At 40.8% G+C, this 23,860-nt stretch overlaps 1 protein-coding gene across 1 annotated transcript in view; it reads right to left on the bottom strand.

Annotated features, from left to right (window-relative positions):
* The window catches only part of LOC126470115 (MAM and LDL-receptor class A domain-containing protein 1-like), a 336,480-nt gene that overhangs the window by 129,334 nt on the left and 183,286 nt on the right, over nt 1-23,860 (bottom strand). Inside the window, exons 9-12 of the mRNA XM_050097720.1 lie at nt 19,335-19,519; nt 8,709-8,793; nt 3,095-3,265; nt 2,802-2,910 (exon numbers count right to left, since the gene is read on the bottom strand). Of these exons, the coding sequence (XP_049953677.1) occupies nt 2,802-2,910; nt 3,095-3,265; nt 8,709-8,793; nt 19,335-19,519 (550 nt within the window). The remainder of the gene's footprint in view (nt 1-2,801; nt 2,911-3,094; nt 3,266-8,708; nt 8,794-19,334; nt 19,520-23,860) is intronic.

Raw genomic sequence — 23,860 nt, forward strand, 5'->3', positions numbered from 1 at the left:
ATAATTACTGCATCTTCTTTGGTGATCTTTTGTTGCGCTAAAATAGCCCGTGATACTGTGTCTTCATTTCTCATACGTGAATATATTTTATTTAATTATCTGTTGTTTACATTTATTTTTATCAGACAGTAAATGGATAATGCTTCTTCTGTGTTATGTCTGTTCTACTGTCTGCCCGGTCTAGGGTGCCTATGGTTTGAACTTCATTCACACCGTACTATCGACGTTCCTTCTAAATTACTTATTTGCTGTCACGTTATGACTTAAAGCATAGATTACACTTTAATTTGCAAAGCTGTTTTTCATTATACGACCTATAGATACGTAGCAACCTGTGGATCATTAAAATCGACAAATCAAATCGCCTCGTTTCTTCTGTACTTCCTACTATCTTGCTTGATAATACGTATGGTTCATGGTTGACCTGTATAATTTGTTTCAAATTGTTTATGCGCAGTTCACATTTCCAAAATGATATTTTTGTTATCGGGATGACCCAACAGTTATTAAAGTGTCAGTATTCCGTTTTTGTTTTTAGCACTCTATACTTTTGTTATTTTGACGATGAGCCTACATTTCAATACAGCTGAAATCTACAATTTAAACTACACTTCCATATCTTATAATATGAAGAAAAATGACGGAAAATTATGATTAAAATGATACTTAGTCCACCTGGTTGTTTATTTGTCTTCGTCTATGTGATTCTTTTAAAAAAGGGGGTTATTGAAGCTAATGACAACTTCTGCGGGACTCGTGTTGCATCTCTTTGTGCTAAAACGAAAAAAATTAATGTTTTATTTACAAAATGTGAATAATTCACAACTGGAGTTAATGAAGTCATAAAATACATAGATTTAATAATTTGTTGGGATATGAAGTGGAATGATCACATAGGCTCAGTTATAGGTAAAGGGAATGGCAGATTTCCGTTCATTACTAGAATGTTGAGAGGATGCAGTCAGACCACGAAGGAGGTTGCTTAAAACGCTCGTACAGCCCGCCCAAGAATAATGATCAAGCCTGTGGAACCCGTATCAGATAATACTAGCAGGAAATATTGATCGAATTCAAAGAAGGGCAGCTCGAAAGGCCACAGGTTAGTTTGGCGCGTGGAAGAGCGTCATGAAGTTACTGTAAAACATGAACCGATAGACACTTGAAGATGGACGTCAGCTATCCCGCAGGAGCCTACCTACTGTCATAATTTGAAGGAACCAGCATTACGCGAAGAATTTAAAAGTATAATATAGCCCACTAGATAATGTTCCGTAGGACTCGATTAGACAAACTTTGATTAATTACAGATCACACAGAGACGATTAAAAAGCCATATTTCCCGTATTATATTCACCAATGGAACGGAAAGAAACCCCAATATATGGTGCAATGGAAAGTAAACTCAGCTATACATTTCACAGCGATTTACGGAATATGGCGGTAGATAAAGATGTAAATATGCCTTCACTTCATAATGAAAGCACATTTCACTGCGCTAAATCAAGCTACAGAATTACGCCATTCTCATCAATATAAGCGTTGCAAATTTCCTGTTTTAGTGACGTATTCTTTTATTTATATGAACTTCCACCATGTAAGAAACTGGAATTTTTAAATAGCGCAGCTGCAAATCTCGGTAAGTACTATCGCAGAGAAATTCGGTCTTACAACAGTAGTTTCTCTGACAGAAGGAAGAGAAGAAGAGATGTGGAACGATCGTATTTACAATGATCAATCTTTCATGTGGTTAAGATGGATCATACGCCGTCAAAAGTAAAATGTTGGAGAAGTGTAGAAATTGTTGGTGACATTATCGCCGAATGCTGTGAAATCAAGAAGAGTCATGGTGTTAGGAAGCAGTATACGCCATGTAAGTGGCTCCTATGATTATCACTGTGTGAGCTGAAAATAGATAATGAAAGAACTCGTGAACAATTTCTCACTGTATGAATATGAATGCTTTATTTAAAAAATTTAAGTTTTTTTAGTTTAATGAACTAGCTCTGTCGAGATAGCCGTGATGCATGTTAGGCAGAGCACTGAGTGTCTATTTGAGAGTTGCCTGGATTTTGTATAGAAAACGATGCATGTTAATGGGTGTTTGAATAACTACAAACACTACACACACCTGTATTTGTAGTGGTAACTTTCTTCAGTTTGAAGTACACTGTAGTAAGCCGCGCGGGGTAGCCGTGCGGTCTAGGGCGCCTTGCCACGGTTCGTGCGGCTCCCCCCCCCCCCCCCATCGGAGGCTCGAGTCCTCCCTCGGGCGTGGGTGTGTGTGTTGTCCTTAGCGTAAGTTAGTTTAAGTTAGTTTAATTAGTGTGTAAGCCTATGGACCGATGACCTCAGCAGTTTGGTCCCATAGTCCTTGCCACAAATTTCCACACTGTAGTAAGTTCCCAAGTTACTCATACATTTTTCTTCGTTTCGCCACATTTGTTTCTAACAGTAGCCTTTCCGTGCCGATCTCGGTATCCCTAACGTTTCGTGCCACTGGAGGTACACACGAACACATGGGATGAGATCACAAGCCACCACATTTCAAACAATAGAATGAACACCGTGCGAAACGCCGTTTTTTCATAGGAACCCTAAACTTTGTTGCAGGTTGAGACCTCTTTGGATAGCTGCTTTGTCAGATCAGTCAGCTACTAGGGTAGAAATATCTTTCTAATGTGCACACACAGAGGAAACTCGAAAGTACTATGTTGAATAGCTAAGCTCTGAAATGGAAATTAAGTGAATTAAGACTGGACATGAAGTGAAAGATGTTGTCATTTTTGAAGACGAGGACTTACCAAAAGGAAAGACACTGTGCGTTTTCACTTCCCTTATACTCGGGCGACAGAAACCACGCCCTACTGCCGGGGCGCAAAACATTGTTTCTTGCAAGTGTCATCAAGAAGCCTGAAATAAATACAAAAAAAGTGGTTTAGTACACCAGATAAAATGTCACGTTGTTAATGCTATTTACCAAATAACCATATCATTTGTCTGTAGAATTTGCTGAATAATTTCGGTTTCACAAGACAAGAAATTGTATGCTCGCTGGTAGCTCCTCTTTTAAATGAGGAAATTTTTGCATTTTCACCTTTTTCTGTTCCAAGCGTGTGGTCCTGCGTGTTGGTTCGCGTCGCTTGTCCGGACACACGCTCCCAGTCGATATCGTCCGTGTTATCTCGAGCCCCTGTGTTGCTCCAGCCACACTCGTCAATTTCGAAAGTACAGTCTCCGGGAATAGCAGCAGCAATTTGTGGAGTCGCTTTATGAAACAAAACACAAGTTTGACATACAAAATCTGCAACAATGAAGTTCTACTGACATTTTCCACGGAGAAAAGGTGGAACTATAAAAAAACTGGAAAATTTCTTACAGAATTGCGAGTGGTGTGCAGTGGTTCTCGGGATAATGTCACTAAAACTTAAAGGCCTGAGTTGTAGGGAACTACAAGAAATATTCGTCGGGCGGAAGGAAGGTTAGAGTTTCAACCGAGGCACCTCGAAGGAATTATCCGAATGGGATGAAAATCGGTAGATGTGATGTACATAAAAGCCAGAAGTGGATCAACGCATTGTTGACTTGCTCAATTTGTTAAGCTCTTTCTCTTGAATAAATAATCCAATTTTTCTGAAATTGTAACCCCTTGTTTGTCTGTACACGTACATCGCATATACCGATTTCCTCCCCATTTGGATAATTACTTTGTGGAGCGTCCCTTTTTTTATTCACCGAAGACAGATTGTTCAACACAGTTCTGCCCGACAAGTAGAGTCTTCCGCGAATGATGAAGAGATACCAAGATTATTATCAAACCAGAAATGCAAAACACTGTAGAGGTCTTCCTAGATGAGGTAACGTGTTGAAATTATGAGGATGGGCGTCGGACATTTGTATCACATGAGAGAATGAACCATTCAGGTGAAACATGGTGTCCTGAATATCCTGGCGACATTGCTACCTCCGATCTGTTCCGCGTCTCGCGGCCAGAGGTTTAAGAAACTAAAACTATGATGAAACACACTCTAAGACCATCCTGTGATATTCCGCAATGAATCTGTCGTTTGGTGTTAGAAATTCTCAATACGCAGAAGAGCTGCTCATCTGTATCATCTTTTCGTGACTGAAGAACGCTATGGCGTTCATGCCGTCATAGGTTATTCCTATCTCAGCCGCATTCTGTTATTTAGTTAGTTACATGTTCCATAGATTATTTTGACTATTCTTTTATCGAAATGATGTGGAATGAGTCAGTTTAAACGGTATGTATGTATTATTAGTGTTAACATTAACGAACATACTGTTATTTTAGCTCTACTCTTGCAACTACAGTTAAATATCATGCTTTTTTCGTTTTTCTACTTTTATTTTTACTGGATTCCAGTTTTTAAGTAAAAATTCATCAGTGGAATTGAAGAAGCTGTCTAGAGGAAATGGTTTTAAATTAGATTTAAAACTTTCTTCGCTACCTGTCAGACATTTCATGTTATTTGGCAAATAATCAGTTTTTGTTATTGCATGTTTAACTCCTTTCTGAGCCACTGACAGCTTTAATAATGGGTAACAAGGCCCATTTTCCATCTAATGTTATAAGTATGGGCATCACTGTTCTTTTCAAGTTGTGAGGGATTATTTATGACTGATTTCATTTGCGATTACATGTATTGTGACGACGTAGTTAAGATGTCTGGCTTCTTGAAGAGGTACCTACATGATGTCCGTGGGTGAACATCACATATTATTCTTACTGCTCGCTTTTATGCAATCAATACTTTCTTTCTGTGTGAAGAGTTACCTCAGAAAATTACTCCGTACGACATTGCTGAGTGAAAACATGCAAAATATGTCAGGAGACTGATACATTTGTCTCCAAGATTACCAATTGTAGGAAGAGCAAAAGTGGCTGAACTTAATTGTTTGAGGAGCTCAATAATATGCTTCTTCCAGTTCAAGTTTTCATCAACATCCACACCCAAAAATTTGGAGCATGAATTACCTTATTTACTGACTCCTGTTTATGTGCTACATCGGTTGTTGGTATGACTCTATTTTTTGTACAGAACTGAATGTACTGTGTTTTCTCCAAATTTAGGAAAAGTCCGTTTTTCAGAGAACCACTTAAAAATTCTTGGAAAATATCCTTTACCAACTCTTCTGTTGCTTTCTCCCTGATGGAATTTATTATAAAACTAGTACCGTCTGCAAAAAGTACCAATTTTGCTTTTGAATGTCAAGTGAAAGGTCATTCACGTCCCACTGTTCCTCTCTCATTGTGGCATCACACAGAGTATTTTCCAAGGGACGAAATAAGGCTATAATTGTGCGTTCTATCGACGAAACACAAGTTAGCATTGACAATGGTGAGGAAGGAAATCAATCATGACTTTATTTAAGAAATTGTTCCGACATTTGCCTCTAGAAAGATTTAGCGGAACCACAAAAGATCTAAATCAGGATTGCCTGACACTGATTTGAGCACCGTTCTCCACAAATACAAGTGCACTGCCTTAACTACGGTATCAGCTCGCCGAGTCGTTCGACAAGTTGAGCAGTCTGCCTACTCTAAACCGACGCTGCAGCCTCCTGCAGATGTTTATAGTAGACACAGAATGCAATCAGTTCTCACAGAAACGTAATTAGTGAGAACTTTCGTTACAATTATCAACTGAAGTTGACATCTTGTTGGTGTAATCTCTCTTCTCGCAAGTAGTATTATCCGAATGTATTTGCCACATTTAATTCCACTGCACACGACATTGAAAACTGACGTTCTGAGTGCGTCCATACTCTCTCTCTCTGCTCCACAACCTGCTGTTTTAGTCAGATATACTTTTAAGAAACTATTACGCTAAATTACGAGGAATTTTCGATAAGTAATGCAACATATCTTTTTTCTGAAAGCAAATTGATTTTATTTTGGATTACGATACACCACATTATTCCCCACACTTTGAGCTACAAAACCGTAGTTTTCAACATAATCTCCCTTGAATGTGACGGCCTTACGCCACCTTACTTGGTGGGCCACTATGCCTGTGTGCTACCAGTCTACTGATCGACGTCGGAGCCAACTTCCGGCTGCATTAATAATCTCCCCATCATCCTCGTACTGCTTCCCGCGGAGTGTATCCTTCATTGGGCCAAACACATGGAAGTCGGAATGTGCGAGATCCTGGATGTATGGCGGATGAGGAACAACACTGCACGGAAATCTTCTGAGTTCCCCCCAGGTGCGCAGACCTGTGTCAGGCATTGCTTTGTCATGAAGGGAAGTTCGTTTGCATTTTTATGGTGGTGAACACGCTGAAGTCCAGCATTGCAGGAGTCACAGCTGTGTGCGGCAGCAGGCACACGGGGAACTGGACAGGTTTGCGCGACCTTGTTGCTATTATGATAGATGTCTCGCTCAACGACTCACAGTGCTTTTGTTCACTGCCTGTTCTTCAGACACTCTGCAAGCGCCTATGAACATCTGCGATGCTTTGGTTTACAGCCAAAAGAAACTCAATGACATACCTCAGTTACAGACGCCATTTTGAAGCCGACTTATAGAGTCGCCACCTATTGGAGCTTCGTGAAACTTTAGACGCTGCAGCGGGAATATTCCATGATATCCCACAACAAATGCTGCATTTAGCAACCTAAACTGGCCGACAAAAAAAGTTTTACATTAGTTATTGAACGCTCCCGTAGATTCAGAGTCAACTTGCTCTTTCCCTTTTTCTACAGTGATAAGCACCACCATCATTTCACGAATCTCTTAATGCCAGCATATTACAATGTATTATTGTATCGAATGTTTTTGTCTCTTTCTCCTCATGGTCAGTTCTGGTGCTTCTGCATTTCCGGTTTTTAGATCTGTTCATACGTCCAACTCATTTTTCAGCATTAACAAATTTTTTGTTTCAGTATCTTCAATGTATATGTCAATGTTGTAACATTAAATTCATATCTTCTAGTAATATCCTAGGATTACAATACCAACAGCAAATGTAATTTTTCCCTTATTATCACAAGTGTTGTTTACATGTTTGTAAGTCTGAAATAATGGACTGAACAACTTGAAGTGATATTGTGACGTAACTGCCACGTTTCTTTGGCATTGGCCGATTGTTTTTTGTGTGCTATTCGTGTGTAGTTGGATGTAAATCAATAATAAGTCTTGTTGCAACCCTTGTTCACAGTACGAGCAGCCCTTAGCGGCTCATCTCACAACTATTCATGACATCGCCTTTCCGGCTTAGATCTTTTTCAATATGTGACTCGTAAGTACTGCATCTTTTTCCAGTCAGTACAAACTTTATTTTATTAATGTATTATATACCTAATATGTTTTAGAACAGTTAGTGTAATTCTGAAGACGACACTCATAGTAGCGTCGAAACCTCGTCAATTTCGACTTAATATTTGTGACCAAGGGCTTATTTGTTCTAATATAATTTTGACACGGTCACTGAGCCTTAGCAGCTATTTTCAAAGTTTTTTTTTTAATACTAAGAATAAATGCTGAAATTTACTTTGTTACACTAGTAGCTAAATGTGGATACTAAAACAAGAAATTAAAACGGAACCACTGAATAATAAAATGGCAATAATAGAGGATAGTGTGAACATCTGTAACAGATGCGAAAAAAATGACATCGAGAGACTGAGGAAGAAACAGGCATTGCAACAGCCTGAACCATAGCTAAATACTTAGAGGGCAAGAAGATCCTAAAACATTAGTAGGGGAGCAAGACAGATTCTGAGCCATCTTGTGGGTTGCCTACATAAGGTGCACGTTTGCCCTGAGTGCATACCTGCCCCTGATGTAGGCAACCCACAAGATGGCTCAGAATCTGTCTTGCCCCCGTACTAACATTATTATGAGAGGTTTCTTCAAATTACTGCAACCAACCGCCTTTTGTCTTGTTCTTCAATTCTTTTATTATCCCATTACCAGTTTCTAACCACCTAGCAATTCATCATCAGATGGGACATATTTACTGATTGTCTGCAGCAGTGTGGGTGCCATGTAGCTGTGGCAAGATGTATGGTTTGTTTACGTTTTGTAAAGCAAGTGGAACGTGTAACCTGTAGCTAAGTGTGTAGAGTGCAGTACATTGAACGTCACTGGGAAACATTCATTACGTTTTCCAGAATACTGTGTACACCAGCGTACAACGAACGGATATGTTTGTACATCTAGCCACAGCTACAGGACTCCCACACTGCTGCAGACAGTCAATACATATGTACCATCAGATGATAACTCACTAGGCGGTTCGAAACCGGTAATGGAATAATAAAAGAATTCAACAATAAACAAATGGCGACGTGTTGCAATAATTTCAAGATACCTTTATTCATCACTGTGGCAGTGTTGTTCATCCATAATGGATAAAAGCATTATTGTGAGAAATCCAAACCACGGAGTTTCATACAGAAATATTGTACGATCATGTAGGGGAAGTTAATTTTACTCTGCATATAAAGTTGGAACTCAGAATACAAGAATATTTGATCTAAAATTTTACAGTCATGCAAATAATTTAATTTAAGCGTTAGAACGACAAATATTATAACTTTTCCAATAAAAGTTTTTCTTGCTATCATTATCATGTTTTAGTCAGTACTGTAAAAATAATAAAGGCACATCTATCTTTATCGCCTTGTGGCCTAGGAAAAGTTAATGCATTTAATGTGAGAATAATAGCCCAGTGCCTTACTTGGACAGCTGCCAGGTGTAAGCGAGACGTCATCCAGAGCAATGTCACCCAGGCTGTTGCGACCAACTTTACCAGCAAATATTATCTGTAGTAAGAAATTTTCAACTTCAGTACAATAAATTTTGTACCATGCTGAACTTTTTTACACTAATAACGGTACTTACACTAATATTTTTTTGCAAAATTCATTCTTTTAACATCAAATCATTTCCTATTCGTGATATAGTGCCATTATACCATTCACAAAGCATGTATTTTATACATAAAGGATGCAGGTGAACTCCGTTACTCTTCCTTTACAGGGTGTAGAATAATAACCGCAATTAGTCACTAAAGGAAGTGATTTTATTTAACACACAACCCGTTTTGGACTTGTGCCATCTTCAGGCGGTGTACACTCAAGTATACGTTTCCATATTCAGTGTTGGATATTATGGGCTAAATAAAAAACAAATAATGTGATAATGACTAAATAGACACAAATGAAACATTTGAAAGTGGCTAAGCAACTTGCAAAATACTACAGCTCTTACGCAAAGCTGGTGTATCCATATCATTTTCACATTGCATTTGTCACATTTTTATGCAAACATATTTCGTTTTTTATTCGTTAACTGCATATTAGTCACCATCCTAATTATCAGTGCTCCCATATTATGTCTTTGACAAAGTAGTATCACTTAAGATATTGGTAACTTCAGACATAATATGGAAGCTCTAATAATTAGCATGGTGACTAATAACGAATGAAAAACGAAATATTTTTGAACAAAAATACGATAAATGTAATCTGAAAACAATATGGATACACCAGCTGTATGTAAGTACTGCAACATTTTGCAACAAATGTCGCTTAGGCACGTCCAGATGTTTCATTTGTGACTACTTAGTCAACATCACATTACTTTTTTCTGATTTAAACAATAATGTCGAACACTGAGTGTGGAAACACACACCTGAATGTAAACCACCTGAAGATGGGCAGAAACCCGAAACGGATCATGTGTTGAATAAAATCACCTTTTATTGTGACTGGTAACGAGACCCTATTCACAAAGCAGTTTTTCATAATTTCTGCAAAATACGAAATATTCTCTGAATACAGGTCGTATTATACGCAATACTTAGTACTGTAAGTCTAACTGGTATAAACTTAATTACTATAAAAGTAGAAAGCGTAATAAATTCTCCTAAATGCATGAAATTATTTCTTGACTTATTTGTTTCTCCTTGTTCATATTTTTTCGAGATTTTTGGAAGATTTTTATTACAGTTTTTCTTTATAAACATTTACATCTCACCCGTGATAAACTACTGTATTTCTCTTGAATTTGTCACATTAATTACGTCCAGTGCTCACTTCGATTTTGTATGTATGCGGTATTCTTACCGTTTAGTTCGTCTACCACATGAACGGATAAAAATTTCTTACAGGGGTTGTAATGTTAAATCTTCGTCTTATTACAATTTAACACAAAGTAGTTCTTCCAGCTTTATTTAGTCATCATGCAAAAGTCTTACGTTATGAAGTCAATAAATACTGATTCTCGAATCGAATCTCTAAATTAATTTACATTTCAGAGTGCAAAACTGAATCTTACATTATGGAATAGCAAGGAAACATCAAATGTCGAAAAACGAAATGTTTTTCCTAAAGAAGAAACAGATCTATAACCTTACATTTCAGATAAACTGCAGCAGTGAGAAAAACATTTTGCACGTCATTTTGCAGACAGCTCTGTGTTGCTCTTGGACGAGGTCGTACCGAATGAAAAAATCATCACAGATTGGTCTGACATATTTCCTGCCATCTACTGAATGAAGGTTACTCATCTAGTTTGATATCTGCATTTACAAAAATCACTGATTGTGGCATAAATTTCTACAAAAGGAAGACATTAAAATTAAGCTGTTTTTGTTTTAAGAAACTAAAAACTTTAAGTAATGACATCCGTACCACTATAAATCTATGATCTCTTTGGTGATTGGCTGCTTACGATAACTATGAAGAACTTTGTTGCACAAGTACGACTTCTGAAGATTGATGTGACTTTTGAAAAGGGTCGGACAATAGCGGTCACTGATGCTAACGTATTGTTCTGTAATTTATTAATGAAGTATACCTAAAGTTATGGATCAAATTTAAGTCCAAAATTGACTGACAGTCTACGAAAGAGAGATCTCAGAAAACATTTTGATTATCGTCATCTTATAGCCTATGTTTCATATACTGAGGATATAAGTCATTCGTGCGTTAACTTGTGCGTGTTGTCGTTCCTTGCCATCTGATCCGATTTGCTAGAAAATCTCCTTCAGTTCCATAATTCTGCTCAGAGCAGCGCCATATAAGGCTTCGTAATAAATGCAAACGAAAAGCAATGAAATGAATCTAATATCTCCCGTAACAGCGGCTAACACCACTTTTCGTAAAAAGAGTTACAGTTACGTGGAGTAAGTATCTAAATCTCACAAAATAAGTCCATTTATGACCATACACTAATCAAATGGTCACTATTATAGGAATGGCGTTCAGAGTCTCATATCTGCTAAAAAAAAAAAAAAAAAACAGTGTTTGGAAGAAAACCTTCACTTCTGTGTATCCCTGCAAATGAAACTCCCAAGATGTATTCATAGAGATCGTCAAATGTTACAGACAATCAACAAAGCCCTTTCGTTAGATATGACCAGCACATTACCCTGGAATCGTGTTCTTCAGAAAACAATGGTCGTTCGAATGCAAGTGAGATGTCCTATGATCTTACACGAAAATTCGGCTATTTGGATCTTCAGTAAGACTAAAAGGAGACTATTGTTGTTTTGTAACACGTCTTGATAAGAAAATCATAATGACAGGAAAAAAATCCATCAAGTTCTCGTACATATACTACAAAAACCACATTCACTTTCGGCAAGCTTCTCATGTTCGTCAAATATGGAAAGATTTTAACTGTTGTACACCTGACATCTTTCTCTTTCCTGACATATTGCGACGTCATTTTTTTTACTGGTATGCAACCTGTTCGACTCATTCTTATTTTCCATGTCTTTTTGACACAGCTCAACTGAGTAGGCAGAGTCTGCCTTTATGTCTTTTACTCGTAGCGACGGAGAGCATTTTGTTTTTCCTCGCCGCACACAAGACGTCGTAGCATCATTTCAGTCTGCATTGAGTAAACCTTTCTGTAATTATTGTTATTTAAAAATATTGCTTATGCAGCCGCTGGTGATTTTGTCCTCATGGCAGTTCCAGATAAAAGGCGCAACACACACATCCTTCGCTCAAGTATCTTCTTCATCAACCTCATCTCACTGCTATGCATAACTGCTGGTCGACTGACTGCTTTGAATACATTAAGTTTGGTCCTAGTGGTCAATTTACTGCCACAAGGGAGTGTGCGACGTTTATTAGCGTTACGTCAGTGGTTCATGAAATATTCCTACAGGATTTTCGAAAATCAGGCAATTTATGATTGCGTTGCACAAGAGAGCTACCTTGATGTACGCCAGCGCTGGCATGAATGCTTTCTGATGGTCCCTCTGGGCATATTTAAACACATTTACAAAAACCTCTAGATAATACCCAGAGAAATTTTATGCTCTCGGAGGCCGCCCTATTAATGATCGGTGCACACGATCAATGGCTTTCTGGAAATTATTAAATACTAGCTATATATCATGTTTCTTTACACATACCTGTACCATTACCTTTCTTACAATACACACTCTAAAACAAAAGAAACGGGTTCTGTCCCCAGCTGAACGCGCCGATTGGACAAAATGCTTCCACGATATCCTTCAGGAGGACATATAAAAACTCTATCAATCAATGCCAAGCCGAACAACTCTCTGCATAAGGGTCCGAATGGCCCAATCCTTTATTGACTTGCTCAGTTTGTGAAGATATTTCTCTTGAATAAATCATCCGATTTTTCTAAAACTGTAATCATTTATTTGACTGTACATACCTCAGATCTTCAGATCTACCGATTTCTGTCCCATTCGGATAATTTCTTCACGCTTTTTTCGTTTTTCTTTTTTTTGTGTCTTAGAATGTATATTGTGTCTCTGATGCCTTTGCCGAGCTACTGCAAAATTGTTTCCAGCTAGGTTAACAGAGCGAGAAAGACCTTATTTAACACTATTTCCTAGAGCTTTATGCCAACTGAAATAACTTTTACTACTTCGTAATTTCCTCAGTTACACGTCCAAAAAATTCATATAGTGTACTCTTTCTCCATGAATATAGTCACTTCTTCCTTAATTTGTTTGCCACAACCAAATGTTGCATAAAAGTCGCTATATCGATATTTATCTTTGTATATATAACCAGTGTCATAATAGCTTTCGTGCACTTTTGATATACTTTTTAAATGGGCATAGAAGTCTTCCCCAAACTCCAATTTTTCTGCTTCTGGACAGTCAACATGTGCAACGTTGTATATTGGTATAACCCGCACAGGTTTTAATAATAATGATTGGTGATTGGTGGATACCATAGATTACATCTGCATCGGTTTTAAACTTTTCATATAACTGTAAAGTGTTTTGCAGAGTAAGTTAGGATATTATTAAGTTTCTTCCGCAGCATTAAGTGAAGTAATGTTTGAGTGATGTCTGTTTCCTAGCCTCAATACTGCTCGTAGTCAAACATTTCTCACGTATTATGCAAAATGAAGTGCACACTAATATTCCATTTGTTTTTGCAAATATGTTCTTAAAACTTAGTAAATAACTTTTTGTGACACAATAACCGCCGTACTTCAGACGTATGTCAGTTCGATTTTTCAATACGTCTGCAAGCGTCTCGCGCGACATTAACAAAAGTATGATTGTTATTGTTGTGCTTCTCAGTACATTTTCGTAAATTCTGTTGGGAAAAACTATACGCGCTATAGTTTTCTAACCGTACGTCGTAGAAGAGTGTTCAAAATAAGTTCTTTCTTGGACAATCTGCAGTTCTTGAATATTATACTACTGAACTAGAACATGCCATTTCCCTTTGAGACTACTGGATTACGTGTCGGTTCTCTTTATCACTGAAATTTATCCATATTGGGTACTAGTACGCTGGCACCGATGTTAGTTGTTAGTCACTAACCCTGTATACCGAAACTACAGAGTTTTTACGTAATTAATTTTAAAATTTTAGATTTTTCTAGACTCTGAGCAAGGTCAGCAAGGCCACAGTCGCTACAGCAGACAGAAATGTATGTATTCAGTGAGCTGTTCCGTGATGCAACTTTTCTACAATGGTCAAAAGTTGATGAACTACTTCCCCTTTTATGTCTAGATCTTTTTTCAAACAATCAGGCCAATTCGTAGAAATTCAAGGGTAGTTGGTAACTTTTGTACGAGGGTGTTTTGAAAAGTTCTCGGAACGGAATAGAAAAGAAGTCCTTACATCAGTAAAACTTTTTTTTATTTTTCAATGTAGTCTCCATGTAGATTAATGCACTTGATCTAACGATGTTCCAGTGCCTTGACCCCATTTCGAAAATTAATTTCGTCCAGACCTGCAAAATAGTTGTCAACTCTGGCTATCAAAATAGTTCAAATGACTCTGAGCACTATGGGACTTAACATCTGAGGTCATAAGTCCCCTAGAACTTAGAACTACTTAAACCTAACTAACCTAAGGACATCACACACATCCATGCCCGAGGCAGGATTCGAACCTGCGACCGTAGCGGTCGCGCGGTTCCAGACTGAAGCGCCTAGAGCCGCTCGGCCACTCCAGCTATCAATTCATCGTCTGAAGTAAATCTTCGTCCACCAAGAAGAATTTTCAGTTTTGGGAAGAGATGTAAATCCAACGGAGCCGTATCAAGTGAATAAGGCGGGTGTGGCAACAATTCATGCCTTAGTTCGTGCAATTTTGCCGTGACGACTTCACATATGTGCGGGCGCGCAAGAGTCGCGGCACCCATCTTGCACATAATTTTATCATTTGTAATTCTTGTCCGCCCCTGGTAGCTGAATGGTCAGCGTGACAGAATGTCAATCCTAAGGGCCTGGGCTGGATTCCTGGCTGGGTCGGCGATTTTCTCCGCTAGGGACTGGGTGTTGTGTTGTCCGAATCATCATCATTTCGTCACCATCGACGCGCAAAGTCGCCGAAGTGGCGTCACATCGAAAGACTTGCACCTGGCGAACTGTTTGCCCGACGGGAGGCCCTAGTGACGCGAAATTTCTAATTCTTCAGTTAAAATGTGATATACCATTTCAGATGACATCTGGCAAGCGTGAGCAATATCACGCACTTTCAATTGGTAATCCTCCATGAACATTTTGTACACTTTTGCAATTATTTCTGGAGTAGTGAGTGACACATTTTGGCCCACCACTGCGTGGGTCATCATCTAAGCTCTTCCGACCAAATTTGAATCCATTTGTCCACTTAGCAACAGTTGAATATGAAGGAGCAGAGTCACCCAGTGTATTCTTGAAATCGGCATGAATGTCCTTTGCTTTCATACCTTTCTTTACGAAGTACTTAATCACTGCTGAAATCTCGATTTCTTCCATCTTCGCAAATCACTACTTGGGAACAAAATGGCCCTGAGCATTATGGGACTTAACTTCTAAGGTCATCAGTCCCCTAGAACTTAGAACTACTTAAACCTAACTAACCTAAGGACACCACACACATCCATGCCCGAGGCAGGATTCGAATCTGCGACCGTAGCGGTCTCGCGGTTCCAGACTGTAGCGCCTAGAACTGCTCGGCCACTCCGGCCGGCTACGCGGGAACAACAACAGAGCCACGTTACCGCCACAGCTCTCTTCCAAGAGCACTGACGTAGCACGTTTTTACAGGCAACAGTCCAATGAATATCACGTGAACAACTCGTTGCGCTAGCGCTGGCCTCTCGCGGTGATTCCGAGAACTTTTCAAACCACTCTCGTACATTGATACGAGGCCTATCGGTAACACTAGAACTTTTCGTAAATGATTTAGGTTTCTAAAAACATGTAGATTACTGCTTGCGTAGCGGAGCCTGTAATTCTGAACCTTTTTGTTGCAAAAATGTACTGTGAGTTAGAGAACAAACCGATGTAAGCGACACAAATCACCTTCCAGTCAAACATATGAATTTGGAATACTTAAAACCGAAACTAGTGTAACTGTCAAGAATATTACAGAAGTTATGCACTGTCCAGTCACATTAATGTGACCACCTGTTAAAAGCCTGAATAACAACCTTTTGCAGCGCCGACCTTTGCGAGACGTGAAGGAAGAGACTGGTGAGGTTCTGAAAGGTACATCTACATCTACATCCATACTCCGCAAGCCACCTGACGCTGTGTGGCCGAGGGTACCTTGAGTACATCTATCGGTTCTCCCTTCTATTCCAGCCTCGTATTGTTCGTGGAAAGAAAGATTGTCGGTATGCCTCTGTGTGGGCTCTAATCTCTCTGATTTTATCCTCATGGTCTCTTCGCGAGATGTACGTAGGAGGGAGCAATATACTGCTTGACTCCTCGGTGAATGTATGTTCTCGAAACTTCAACAAAAGCCCGGACCGAGCTACTGAGCGTCTCTTTTGCAGAGTCTTCCATTGAAGTTTATCTATCATCTCCGTAACGCTTTCACGATTAATAAATGATCCTGTAACGAAGCGCGCTGCTCTCCGTCGGATCTTGTCTATCTCTTCTATCAACCGCATCTGGTACGAATCCCACACCGGTGAGCAGTATTCAAGCAGTGGGCGAACAAGTGTACTGTAGCCTACTTCCTTTGTTTTCGGATTGCATTTCCTTAGGATTCGCCTAATGAATCTCAGTCTGGCATCTACTTTACCGACGATTAATTTTATATGGCCATTCCATTTTAAATCACTCCTAATGCCTACTCCCAGATAATTTATGGAATTAACTGCTTCCAGTTGCTGACCTGCTATATTGTAGCTAAATGATAAGGGATCTTTCTTTCTATGTATTTACAGCACATTACACTTGTCTTCATTGAGATTCAATTGCCATACCCTGCACCATGCGTCAATTCGTTGCAGATCCTTCTGCATTTCAGTACAATTTTCCACTGTTACAACCTCTCGATATACCACAGCATCATCCGCAGAAAGCCTCAGTGAACTTCCGATGTTATCCACAGAGAGGGCTGCGGAGCCAAGCCGACTCCAGTGGCATGGCTAGCTGTGCTAGGTTTCTCGGTGGATGACTCATGGCGCGAAGAGCTCGATCGAGATGGCCCCACAGATTCTCGATTGAGTTTAAATCTGGGAAGTTTGGTGGCCAGGGGGTACGGTGAACTAATCCTGATGCTCTCTGACTGACACACGTACACTGCGAGCAGTGTGACGTGTTGCATTGTTCTGGAGGTAGATGCCATCGTGCCGAGGAAAAACACTGTGCGTAGGGGTGGACATGGTCTCCAAGGATAGATACATACTTGTATTGATCCGTTGTGCCTTCCATAATGACGAGATCACCCACGGAAGACCACGGAAATATTCCCAGACCACAAAGCTCCCTCCATGATTGCTGTCAGACGTTTCACGTCGTACACGCCAACGGCCTTCTGTCCGATGAGGCATAAAACGTAATTCACCTGAAAAGGCCACCTGTCGCCAGTCAGTGGACGTCCAGTTGCGATACTGGCGCGCAAATTCCAACCTTCGTCGTTGATGAACAGCAGTCAACATAGGTGTGAACCAGGCGCCTGCTTCAGAGGTCCATACGCAGCGAAGTTCGCTGCATGGTCGTTGGTGAAATGCTGTTGGTAGTACCTTGGTTCATCTGGACGGTCAGTTGTTCCACAGTTCCACGTCCATTCGCCCATACGCATCTCCGCAGCCGTCGTTCACACCTGCCATCTATGGCCCGTGGTGCGCCACAGTTGCCTCGGAGCCAGTTTTGAATAGCGCCATTTTGCTACGCACGGTATACGTTGGCCACGGCGGCACGCGAAAAATTTACAAACTTAGTCGTTTCGGAAATGGTTCCACCCTGGAAGATAATGATTATATCTTTCTGGACGTCAGATAAATACACTACTGGCCATTAAAATTGCTACAACAAGAGGAAATGCAGATGATAAACGGGTATTCATTGGACAACTATATTATACTAGAACTGATATGTGATTACATTTTCACGCAACTTGGGTGCATAGATCCTGAGAAATCAGTACCCAGAAGAAACACCTCTGGCCGTAATAATGGCCTTGATACGCCTGGGCATTGAGTCAAACAGAGCTTGGATGGCGTGTACAGGTACAGCTGCCCATGCAGCTTCAACACGATTCCACAGTTCATCAAGAATAGTGACTTGTATATTGTGACGACCCAGTTGCTCGGCGACCATTGACCAGATGTTTTCAATTGGTGAGAGATCTGGAGAATGTGCTGGCCAGGGCAGCAGACGAACATTTTCTGTAACCAGAAAGGTCCGCACAGGACCTGCAACATGCGGTCGTGCATTATCCTGCTGAAATGTAGTTCTTCGCAGGTATCGAATGAATGGTAGAGCCACGGATCGTAACACATCTGAAATGTAACGTCCACTGTTCAAAGTGCCGTCAACGCGAACAAGAGGTGACCGAGACGTGTAACCAATGGCAACCCATACCATCACGCCGGGTGATACGCCAGTATGGCGATGACGAATACACGCTTCCAATGTGCGTTCACCGCGATGTCGCCAGACACGGATGCGACCGTCATGATGCTGTAAACAGAACCTGGATTTATCCGAAAAAATGACGTTTTGCCATTTGTGCACCCAGGTTCGTCGTCGAGTACACCATCGCAGGCGCTCCTGTCTGTGATGCAGCGTCAAGGGTAACCGCAACCATGGTCGCCGAGCTGATAGTCAATGCTGCTGCAAACGTCGTCGAACTGTTCGTGCAGATGGTTGTTGTCTTGCAAACGTCCCCATCTGTTGACTCAGGTATCGAGACGTGGTGCACGATCCGTTACAGCCATGCGGATAAGATGCCTGTCATCTCGACTGCTAGTGATACGAGGCCATTGGGATCCAGCACGGCGTTCCGTTATTACCCTCCTGAACCCACTGATTCCATATTCTGCTAACAATCATTGGATCTCGACCAACGCGATCAGCAATGTCGCGATACGATAAACCGCAATCGCGATAGGCTACAATCCGACCCTTATCAAAGTCGGAAACGTGATGGTACGCATTTCTCTTCTTTACACGAGGCATCACAACAACGTTTCACGAGGCAACGCCGGTCAACTGCTGTTTGTGTATGAGAAATCGGTTGGAAACTTTCCTCATGTCAGCGCGTTGTAGGTGTCGCCACCTGCGCTAACCTTGTGTGAATGCTCTGAAAAGCTAATCGTTTGCATATCACAGCATCTTCTTCCTGTCGGTTAAATTTCGCGTCGGTAGCACGTCATCTTCGTGGTGTAGCAGTTTCATTGGCCAGTAGTGTAGCTACGTTTCCGCATTTCGTCAACGAGTGCACTGTTTCCCGCATCTCTCCGACGCTCGTGATATGTCCTCCAGTGCTTGTGCTGCCACCTGTCGTCAGTGAATGGTTTATTGAACGTTGACGTCTAGCATATGCGGTGGTCAGATTAATGTGACTGGACCGTGTATTAGCTGCAGTGCTGGTAACATTATAGTGAGAGGTTACAGTACCTTGTAAGGATTGAGTGACGAAATGGGAACTTCCGCCTGATACCAGGCATTGCCCGCCTCACCTGACAGGCTCCACAACAGTTTCTCTTGGCCCTCACGTGCGTCGCTGAGAATCACACTTAGCGTTCCGATACCATTCCCGTACATGTGTGTCCAAAATCGAAGGCATTTTGGAGAGTCAGGCCCTATAAGAATAATAGAAAGAGCAAGACTTTGTTAACAGAGAACAAATACATGTCATCGTAATACAGAAAAAAACACTCAACAACTTCAGTATTTAATTCGCCTCACCCTCCTCCCCAACAGTAGAAGTTCAAAATTAAACTCCGTCCGGACAGGCCTTGAAACCCCAACGGTACCGACCGGCCGCCGTGTCATCCTCAGCCCACAGGCGTCACTGGATGCGGATATGGAGGCGCATATGCTCAGAACACCGTTCTCCTGGCCGTTGTTAGTTTCGTGACCGGAGCCGCTACTTCGCAATCAAGTAGTTCCTCAATTGGCCTCACAAGGTCTGAGTGCAACCCGCTTAGTAACAGCGATCGGCAGACCGGTCGGTCACCCATCCAAGTTCTAGCCAAGACCTACAGCGCTTAACTTTGGTGATCTGTGGGGAACAGGTGTTAGCACTGCGGCAGGGCCGTTAGCACTAGAAATTTAATGTGTTCCATTTTAATAAACCGAGATACTGAAAGATTGTCTGGAACTTATTCTGAGAGTCCATTAATGTAATATAAGACGAAACTATAAAAAAGTGTGTTAATACACTATGATGAATTGTTTGCTATCTACGAGGAGGAACAAGTTCTGTTTACTTTTTGAATAATACCATTTGGATGGGCGTGATGACACTGCTGTTAAGACAATGAACTTGTGTGCTAGAAGAAAGCAGCTGAAATCTATCTGGCTATCCTGACTTGAGCTTCTGTGATTTTTGCAAGTAATTTAAAACATGTAATGGGAAGGTTCCTTTGATAAGGCTTCTTTCCCCTATCTTTTCTCAACTAGGTTAGCTTAAATTTACCCATACCACTGTATGAGGGGGCATTGTTCCATATGGAGCCAAGTGAGAGTGATGTTATCCGATCTCTGCGAACAGAACTAGGAATGTCATGGTTAGATTGTTAATTTCACTATATGGCGCTTGCTGTCTCTTACCCTGGTCAAACAGAGGGATTGTAATCTGCCAGTGAAAGTCACATTCTTCAGTTAGGTCACTCCTAAGGGCACCTTTGGCTGCTTATTCAGCTCGTTTCTCTCCCCTTATCCTCATACGCCTGCCATGTAGCGAAATGCAACCTCTCTCCCCTGCTGTTATGGCAAGAAAATCTTTATCATTTTTGGTCGGACTTGATGGCACTGTTGTTAAGGCAATGAACTGTCATCCTGGAAGAGAGCCATTAAACTGTATCTGGCTATCTTGATTTGAGGAAGAAATGGTGGAAGCGCTCCTAGAAAAGGCATCTCTCCCTTACACGTTTTCAACGAGGTGAGCTTGAAGTTTCCGACAGCGCTGGGAGAGGGGGGGGGGGGGGTGAAGATGAGTGTGACTTCATCCAATCTCTGTGACCAGTAGCCAGAAGTAGGGATGCCATGTTAGACTGTTAATTTTGTTTTATGAAGCTTGTTGTCCATTAGCACCAGTGCTTCTAACTCCCGTTTCTGCACAACCTGATTAAACAGAGTGACAGCAAATCTGGAATGCACATTCTTCAACTGTATCACTCCTACAGGCAAAACGCCCGGTATATAGCAAAATACAACTCCCCCTCCCCGCTGTTGTAGCAAGACAAGAGTCTTGCATATTCTGGACTATTTTGGCTGCTACAAGAGTGGGGGAGGGATATAAGTAGTGGGATAAGAAAATCGGAGGAGATGTGAAACTGAATCCCTTTGCAACACCTCATCCGCTCATGTGGTTTCCCGATCAGTTATAACTGATATTTCTGTATAAGAGAACAAGAAACCTATTCCAGATAGGGAGAAGAAGCATTTAACTGGGCAATGCTGCCCCAGATCGTACTAGACAGTGCAAGTCTTGTAGTCAAACAGAAAATACTGGCACACAGTACAAGTTTTCGTCTGTAGATCAAGATAGTAGTACAAGTGAAGACAGAGTCGAAGGAACTCAGCAAAATTTACGACTCAACGGTACACAGAGTTTCCAGATACTTTCAAATTAAAAATTACTCAAGATAACGCAGGAACATCTTTAGAAAGGAACTTTCTGAGCGAGAGTGCGGGAAAAGGGGGCGTTGTGCAACAGCAATAAATTATCTGAACTGACTAGTCAGGTGCGTGTATACGCTACGCCCAGAGAAATGTACTCCGAGCGTAGAACGTTTTGGTGCTGGGCCTGCAGGTCACTCAGAGCTCTGTATATGAGGACAGACGCAGTGGGAACCATTGTCACTAATGCCAGAGGTCCAGTCTTGTCATAGGCACACAGCTGACAGTCATCCAGATATGCTGCCTGCCAAAACACATGCACAACCACTGACCATGTCAGCATGTCAGCAAGCACTGACTGATACACTAAAGCAGACAAGTAAAAGTACATCTGACAATGCTCTGTTTGGCTCACAGTAATAACCAACATCCACCAAAGCAACCCTGAGATGATTACTAACACAGTTGCCATTTTATGTTTTCTTTTGTTTTTAATCTTACAGGAGGAGGCCACGACGTTCGGATCATGGATTAATTTCAAAATTTGTACACCTTTCGTAGGCCATTAAAACAACACAATGTGCAAGTAGTAAGGTGCATAAGGTGCACTACTCTGGCAATTCCGACAAAATTGCACGAGAAGTTTTACGCGTCGGTTATATAACTGATGTATCTGTGGGTAGGTGATGCATGTTACAGTTCATGGTGATGAAGTGGTTAGCGTTCGAGCTTTGTAAAACGAACGTGTTTATAGCGACGCTTCCACTCCCACTCATTGTTAATTTTCAATGCATATTATTTTCATCACTGGCCATATTATTTAATTTACATGACATTTGAGAAGTAATATAATTAAAAAAACCACGTGTATTTGCACGAAGTTTTAGTGAATTTAGTGTTGTATGACTAATTACTGTTTTTAATTAAATTTAATTATTAGATCAAATATATTTATAATTATCAACAAGTGAGTAAAGAAACGCATAGAGATTTCCGGAAAATGAGTGCTTGTCGTTATTTGCGAAATCCCTTATACCTGCAATCTGCTAAGGTATCTGGAATTACTTTGCACCTCGCTTCGAGCAGCAGACACAGAGGCAGTCCCCATTTGGCAGTCAACCTGTGTAGAGATGAGACGTTGCTAATGTAGCAAGAATGAATAGTGTATCTACATTTAATCTACGTGATTACTCTGCTATTCACAATAAAGTGCCTGGCAGAGGGTTCAATGAACCACCTTCTCTCTACCGTTCCATTCTCGAACGGCACGCGGGAAAAACGAGCACTTAAATTTTTCTGTGCGGGGCCCTGGTTTCTCTTATTTTATCGTGATGATCATTTCTCCATATGCAGGTGGGAGCCAACAGAATTTTTTCGCAATCGGAGGAGAAAACTGGTGATTGTAATTTCATGAGAATATTCCGTCGGAACGAAAAACGCCTTTGTTTTAATGATTACCACTCCAATTCACGTATCACGGCTGTGACACTATCTCCCCTATTTCGCAGTAGCACAAAACGAGCTGCTCTTATTTGTACTTTTTCGATGTCATCCGTCAGTTCCACCTAATGCGGGTCCCACACCGCACAGCAATACTCCAGAATAGGGCGGACAAGCGTGGTGTAAGCAGTCTCTTTAGTAGACCTGTTGCACCTTCTAAGTGTTCTGCCAATGAATCGTAGTCTTTGGTTTGCTCTACCCACAATATTATCTATGTGATCGTTCCAATTTAGGTTATTTGTAATTGTAATCCTTAAGTATTTAGTTGAATTTACTGCCTTCAGATTTGTGTGACTTATCGCGTAATCGAAATTTAGCTGATTTCTTTTAGTACTCATGTGAATAACTTCACACTTTTCTTATTCAGGGTCAATTGCCACTTTTCGCACCATACAGATATCTTATCTAAATCATTTTGCAAGTAGTTTTGATCATGTGATGACTTTACAAGACGGTAAATGACAGCATCATCTGCAAACAATCTAAGACGGCTACTCAGATTGTCTCCTATGTCGTTAATATAGACCAGGAACAACAGAAGGCCTATAACTCTTCCTTGGGGAACGCCGGATATTACTTCTGTTTTACTCGATGACTTTCCGTCTATTACTGCGAACTGTGACCTTTCTGACAGGAAATCACGAATCCAGTCGCACAACTGAGGCGATGCTCCGTAGGCACGCAGTTAGGTTAGAAGATGCTTGTGAGGAACGGTGTCGAAAGCCTTCTGGACATCTAAAAATATGGAACCACTTTGGCATCCCCTGTCGATAGCACTTATTACTTCATGAGTATAAGGAGCTAGTTGTGTTTCACAAGAACGATATTTTCTGAAACCGTGCTGACTGTGTGCCAAT

The sequence above is a fragment of the Schistocerca serialis genome, chromosome 3 (assembly GCF_023864345.2).
Source record: "Schistocerca serialis cubense isolate TAMUIC-IGC-003099 chromosome 3, iqSchSeri2.2, whole genome shotgun sequence".
In the NCBI taxonomy this organism is placed as follows: domain Eukaryota; kingdom Metazoa; phylum Arthropoda; class Insecta; order Orthoptera; family Acrididae; genus Schistocerca; species Schistocerca serialis.